Raw genomic sequence first — 6,737 nt, forward strand, 5'->3', positions numbered from 1 at the left:
AAATAGAAATCCATTGAGCGTATTTTATTGTGTAGTTTGGGTAACTGACATCTCTGCCACTCAAAATATGGCGATCGCGCTGATGTATGTAACTGTCACTGGAGAGTGACGTAAATCTCATGCGCCTGCGGCACCACGAGTGCTGCGAAAACATCTTACGCAGGGGGTCAGGATGCAGCTCAATGTCACCCCTTTTTTCTGCCGATATCAGGCACGGAGGGACGTTTTGCCTCACTGATTCCGTCCGGAACAACAACACCGGACCATCTACGAAGAGTTTAGCGGGAGGTTAGTGTTAACGTTTTTGTTTTAACATCGGTATTTCCCGTAGCACCCTAGGAATGTAAAAGCACGGCTAGCCAGGCTAGCTAACTTAAATAGCAGTTTGTTGTCGTTAATACGCAGTTGGTCTGTCTTTTCTGAAAGCTAATAGTAACAATATCGAACCTGGCTTTGCTCCTTTCGAAGTCGAGATGCTTCTGAGAAGTTCTGTTAGCAATAGCTACTTACTAACTGAACAAAATGTACTGAATTTGACCCTTCTGTAGTTTTTTCAGATGTAATTATCTTAACTTTAACTTACTTACCCGTATTTACCCATTTACTTGTAAATATTATTCTTAGCCACATAGACTGATGCTTAGACGGGGTAAATAAATAATGCAGATTGAGAAATGGTTGAAACACGTGCCTCCAGTTATGTGTCTCTTGTATCTTACTTTTCTTTGTAGGCTGTGGCATTTCACAAAGGTCTCTTCCCAGCCCTTCCATCGTGCTTTATGTCTGCTGATCCACCATGGCCACTCAGATTTGTAGAGTGCTGGAGCTGATGGTGCGCTCCTCTTGCTGCCACACCATTAGAAGTAGATCATGTCTTCGAAAGGCAGTGCTGGCCCCAACAACCTCTGTCCCTGGGGACCCTAATACTCCTAAGAGGGCCTACAGCCTCGACTCTTTTGGTACCGGTCGGCCCTCCATGGGTTCCAGTTCACATCAGCCCCGCTCAGAGAGAACATCCCCTTCGTCAGCGCTGGTACACAGGAACCTGTCAGCGGCAGCTGTACAGGTTGGTCATTTTGTTTATTAGACTCTAGGTTTTTATTTACTTACTTTTTTTATTTTTAAATGATGCCTTTTTTCACCCACAGGTTTCATTTAGAAGTGCATCTTTTTCACACACTAAGTATAAAATATGTAAAGAAGAGAGTCATTTTCAATACAGTGAATATTAGTAAACTCAGAAAAACTTCATTTCATTAGTTGATGTGTTTATAGACTGAAAATGATGCCACAGTCCAGTTTTTATATATTTGAGAAGGTAAACATTTATGATTCTGATCAATGTGACAAATATAAAGTTAATTATTTCATTTTCTTTCACTATTTGTTGGCATTTGTTTAGTTAGTCACAGTGCATATCTTTTTCTTAGGGCCAGTTTCGTCCTTTGTGCCGCTACGACTACCTGGATCTCGGGGAGGTGGAGGAAAATCTACACCGTGCGCAGACTTGTAAAAAAATCAGACACTTTATAGTTAATCCAGAACTGGCCAACGTGGTCGCACTGCATTTGGTTCCTGACCTGCAAGATGCTAAGACCATCATCTTCGAATGTAATCCAGGTGAGAAACAGCAGATCTGTGACGTAACCTTCAGAAATCTTTTACTGTATTTCTGATATTGTATAAAAATGGCTGAAGTAGTTAATTAAAACTCTTCAAAATATGCTAATTTTTTAAATCAAATTAATTATCATAGAAGGTTTGCAGTTCAGTTTGTTGTGAATGTTTCATTTGCAGGTCCTGGAGTTTTGACGAAAGCACTGCTGAATGCCGGAGCTCAGAGAGTCGTTGCTCTGGAGGGAGAGAGGAGCTTCTTACCTTACCTCCAGGTAAATTAACTTCCTCTCAGGACCACATTCTTTTTCACTTCTTTTAAACATACTCAGTTATTGACAAATTAATGTTTTATAGAATATATAATTTAAGGTAAGATATTGATGACAGGTTTATGTTTCAGGAACTGGAGATGCGTCTTGATGGTAAGCTAGAAGTGGTTCACTGCGACTACTTCAGGCTGGACCCCTTTGGCAGCGGCCTCGTGAAACCTCCCACCATGTTTAGTGATAAACTGTTCACTGACCTGGGAATATCAGAGGCTGCCTGGACTGATGGTGAGGAGAAAAAGATGCAGAGGTTGAATGACTTCCAAGTCCTTCCTTTCCTTATTATGAGCATGGTATTGGTATCGGGCGATATTAGCTGTAAAATGTAATATCGGACATCGGCCATTCAGTCAAAATAACTCACAGATATAAAAGGCGTTGTTTTTATATGACAAACAAGTGACTGTGAGGCCTGCAGCACAGCACAAAGTCAAATTTTTTCAGTTTGAGTGTCATTGTCTTAAAGAGAGCAGATGTCCTGTAAATAAGTTTGACATTAAGTTGAAAGTGTTGGATCATTTTCAGCTTTTGCATTTGGTAGCAGGTTAAATTTACAAGTAATGCTATATTTTAATTCCACAGCAGAGAAAGCCTCATGGTAATTGCATATAGGAAAAAATATCGGTATTGGTTATCGGTCATATAAATTTTAGTATATCGGCATATCGGATATCGACCAAACATCCAATATTGTGGATCCCTACTATGAATCCTCAACTCTAAACAGAGTGTTTGTGTGTCTCTGTTTTCAAAAAGCTGAAAAGCATTTGTCATTGTGTGTATTTGTGAATCTCTGCAGACGTCCCTGTGAAGGTGGTGGGGATCCTGCCAGAGCGTAATGGGCGTGGCACGCTGCTGAAGATGGTTTACGCTCTGTTTGAGCGATTGTCTGTCTACAGATACGGCAGAATAGAGCTGAACCTGTTCATCAGTGAGAGGGAGTACATGGTAAACAAGAATAATAATATTAAATGTATTTTTATTTATAACATTTAATGCAGATTTTAAACAGGGATTCTACACTTTGTTATTGATGTGAGGTTTGTTATTGATGTGAGGTTTGGTTATGAACTGATCTAATGGTTGTGTAAAACCTGTTTGTTAATCCATCAGAAACTGGTGTCCCGTCCTGGTGAAATGTTCTTTTACAGAGCCTTCGGTGTCCTCTGGCAGATGGCTTGTGAAATCGAACTTCTGCACAAGGTACACTTCTCCTTTAAGTTGGTAACTATGGTTTTTATCTTTTGTGTTCCTATTGGCCCTTTGCACGTGAAACTAAAAGATGTTTCTCTTTTAGTTTCCTGTCTTTTTGGACTATTTTCAGCCACCTGATTAACAGTGTGCACCCATCAATGTAATTAACTTGTCAGTACCATCAACAGTTTTGCTAATAACAATAATGTGCCAATAATGTTTTTTTAAACCGTATGAAATTTTAATAATAACCTGCAAAAATCTTTTGAAAATGAGGTATATTTGAGGTATGCATAAAAACAATTTTCTTTCTTACGCAGTTTGCTGATTTAAGAATATCATTAATTTAAGGCAAGCCTGTCCAAAAAAGCAGTAAATCAAATAAAATGAGTCAGAACACTTTGATTTGCTTGTTTTCTGTATTTTGAGTAACATTTAAAGTAATATTGTTGAAAACATTTTGCATAAAGTCGATTGTTTTTTATTATTATTTTAACAAAAGTCCTACTTTGCAGTGTTGTATATTTTCCTGTCTGAAACTCATTATTAATGTTTTCAAAAGCAATTTAGTTTTTTTTAAACACTTTATAATGTATTGTATTTATAATTTTGGTTCTTCTGTTTAGTTATTTTAGATATTTAACATGTTGTCCAGCTCTAGTATTAAATGTTCTTTGGAAATTAAAGTTTAAAACAAGGAATAACAAGATGGAAAATGAGTTTGAGTTGTGAAGCTGTAACTTTTTAAAACCTTTCTGTGCCTTCATGCCAGTAACTGATCCATGTCTGCAACACATCATGACACATCATGTGTTGATATTTCATTCCTCCACCTCCTTATCTGTGTGTTCAGGAGCCTTGGGAGTCGTTTGCTGTGTCTTCAAGGCAGAGTATACACAACTCCAAGGGCAAGGTAACAGAGCCAGTCCATAATCAGCAGTGATATAAACATATATAGTGTTTAATGAAACATTTGGTCGTTTTCTCTCCCCGTAGCTTCCAAACGATCACCTGTGCCTGGTTCGCCTGCGTCCCCGGGCCGACCTGTTCTCCTCAGGCCTCATGCCCTCCAACGCCTCAACCCTGATCATGATGGTCAAACAGTGTTTGGCGAAACGGAAGGCCAAACTCATTGACAGGCTCAAGTAAGCCGACGGCATCAGACGAAGCTAGCACTCACATCACACACGCAGCATCAAAGCCTCACACTTTGAAGAAAATTGATACATGAGCATATTTATTCTTTTTTTTTTTTTTTTTGCACAAAATTATTCTTAGATAGTGAGATTTTAGTTTTTGTACTTTTTAGTTAATTATGTTTGTAAACTGTGGAGTATCTACTTTAGACCAACATTTAGCTTAATACTGGAGCAAGAGAAACTCAGGTTAATTCATTACTTGGCAACCCAGAACAAGAATTAAACATGGAGAACCAACCAACATTTAGCTTTATGCTTTTTGCTTTATTACATTTATAAATTGTGGAGTACTTATTACAGGGTTTTCCCAGTGTATTATAAGCCTGGCGGGCCGCCAGGCTTTATTTGTGCCCCCTCCAGGCTAAGCATTGCTTATTTATCTAAGTCTTTTTAAAATGTTTGCATTTTTAAGATTTTATAGTTTCTCAAGTATTAATCTTCCAATTTTTCAATGACACATAATTATCAAGTGATTTTTTTCAAATTTCCTGTCAACTTCAAACATTTTTTGACTCAAAACCACAGCGGGTCGCTGGATGAATGACGGCCCGAGCGCCCAACCACCAGGTTTAGCAGGTTTATTATGGATCAACATTTAGCTTTATACATTTAATATAGGAGGAAGACCAAGAGAAAGTTCTGTTAGCTTATGACTTAGCAACCCAGAACAAGAACCAACATTTAGTTTTATAAATTTATAGAATTCAACTCAGAACAACTGGAACCAACATTTAGTTTTATACCTTACTAATCCAGAACAAACTCAAAGTCCAGAGAAACCCCTACTTGTTCATAAATGATGGGCTACTTATGTATTCAGATTAAACATGGGGAACCATCATGTAGTTTTATATTTTACTTTTTTGTCTTTTTGGTTTTGTTTGCATTTGCTTCTAATTCATGTAAGCCGTTGTACAGCCCATACAGACCAAATCAATTCAGTCTGCTTATATGGAACCATTTCATAACAAATGTCATCTCAAGGAACTTTAATTCAGATGTGCTGGAGTCCCATTAGGGTTGCTCGGTGATTGGTTAAGCAACAGCACAGTGGCCATTGATTGAAGCTTTTGAAATAGATCATTTTCAAGATGCCAAAAATTATAAACTTGCAGTCAAAAAAAAAATTTTTTTTTAAAGTGCATACACTGTTTTTAGAAGCAGTTAAGATTCAAATGGAAGTACTAGCAGCATGTTTTTAATAATTTTGTTCATCTTGTCAAAGCGTGTGGTTTTATTTCATCATGCCTCTTATTTGTTTGATTTTTTAAAATCTTTTTTTTAGTGTGTGGTCACCTGACAGTGGGAGCAAACTGTTATCAGAGCTGGGCTTGCCGGAGGACATCCTGACTGGAAACGTTTATCCAGAGGAGTACCTGCGACTTTTCCAGCTGATGGACAAGAGTCAGGAGTTCACACAGAGCTGGCTTTATGAGGAGATCCTGGAGAACACACAGAGGGAAGGCTGGGGCTAAAATAACAACACAACTAAACATGTGTTCAATAATATGATGAAATAGAACAATAAGATAAATAAATAGCCATAAGAGTTTGACAAACTATCCATCAGTTCTGCTACTGAAATAGCTTAAAAGTTTCTGCTTTAAATATAATTTCTTTAATTTATATTACAGTGACTTCATAGTTTGGACATACATATACATAAACATGAGGCTCTTCATCCATCACTGAAGCTTCAGGATATGCAAGTGATCTCATACAGCCAACATCCCAGTGTGCTTCACTTGGTAATACAGCTGCTGTTTTATTTAGTCAGTTTATTGCAGTAGCAGTGTAAAGACCTGCATACTTCTTTATGTGAAAAAGGAAAAAAGCAATGCAATGCTGTTTCATTATATAACAGCAGCTGTTTGTATTTTTATATTTGTGAGTCCATGATTGTTTGTGCATGTGAAATCTCATGCTCTATGAAATATATAAGTTAGATATGTTAATTTAAAAACAAACTGTATCATACTTTTTTACTCCTAGCCCAGGTTTTATTGGTGCTTTGTCATTTGGTCATGAATCAGATTGATTAATAAAGCTATTGTTTGCTTTCTTGGTCATTGATAAAAAACAAAAAAAGTGATTTAAAGTTGTTTGCATCTTTCTTTTCAAATTTTTGTCTGATTTTTGCTGTTGAAATCCACAGATCAGGTAGATAATCTGTTTTCAGAACAATCCTGTGCACTCCACAAATCTGGCTTTTATGAAAGAATGTTTAAAGTCAACAAAATGAAGAAAAATGACTATATACTTGAGTAAACATGGTGGTGGCAGTATGATCCTATGGGGATGCTGCTCTTCAAAAGGGCCAGGGTTATTGGATGCAGTGCACTGGGAAATAAACGAGCTATTCACAGAAAGATGGAAGCAGAACTTAAATGGTTTACATCCA

General features: G+C 37.4%; 1 protein-coding gene across 1 annotated transcript; it reads left to right on the forward strand.

The window, feature by feature from the left end:
* The first annotated feature begins 129 nt into the window (after positions 1 to 129).
* On the forward strand, positions 130 to 6,428 carry tfb2m (transcription factor B2, mitochondrial). The gene is made up of 10 exons (XM_055037080.1): positions 130 to 288; positions 732 to 1,066; positions 1,431 to 1,620; positions 1,798 to 1,889; positions 2,018 to 2,171; positions 2,743 to 2,891; positions 3,057 to 3,146; positions 3,991 to 4,050; positions 4,134 to 4,282; positions 5,622 to 6,428. The coding sequence occupies exons 2-10, from the start codon at positions 797 to 799 to the stop codon at positions 5,809 to 5,811; spliced, it is 1,344 nt and encodes a 447-aa protein (XP_054893055.1). The 5' UTR covers positions 130 to 288; positions 732 to 796; the 3' UTR covers positions 5,812 to 6,428.
* The last annotated feature ends 309 nt before the right edge of the window (positions 6,429 to 6,737 follow it).

Source organism: Poeciliopsis prolifica, unplaced genomic scaffold (genome assembly GCF_027474105.1).
Source record: "Poeciliopsis prolifica strain line A6 unplaced genomic scaffold, Auburn_PproV2 SCAFFOLD011, whole genome shotgun sequence".
Taxonomy (NCBI): Eukaryota; Metazoa; Chordata; class Actinopteri; order Cyprinodontiformes; family Poeciliidae; genus Poeciliopsis; species Poeciliopsis prolifica.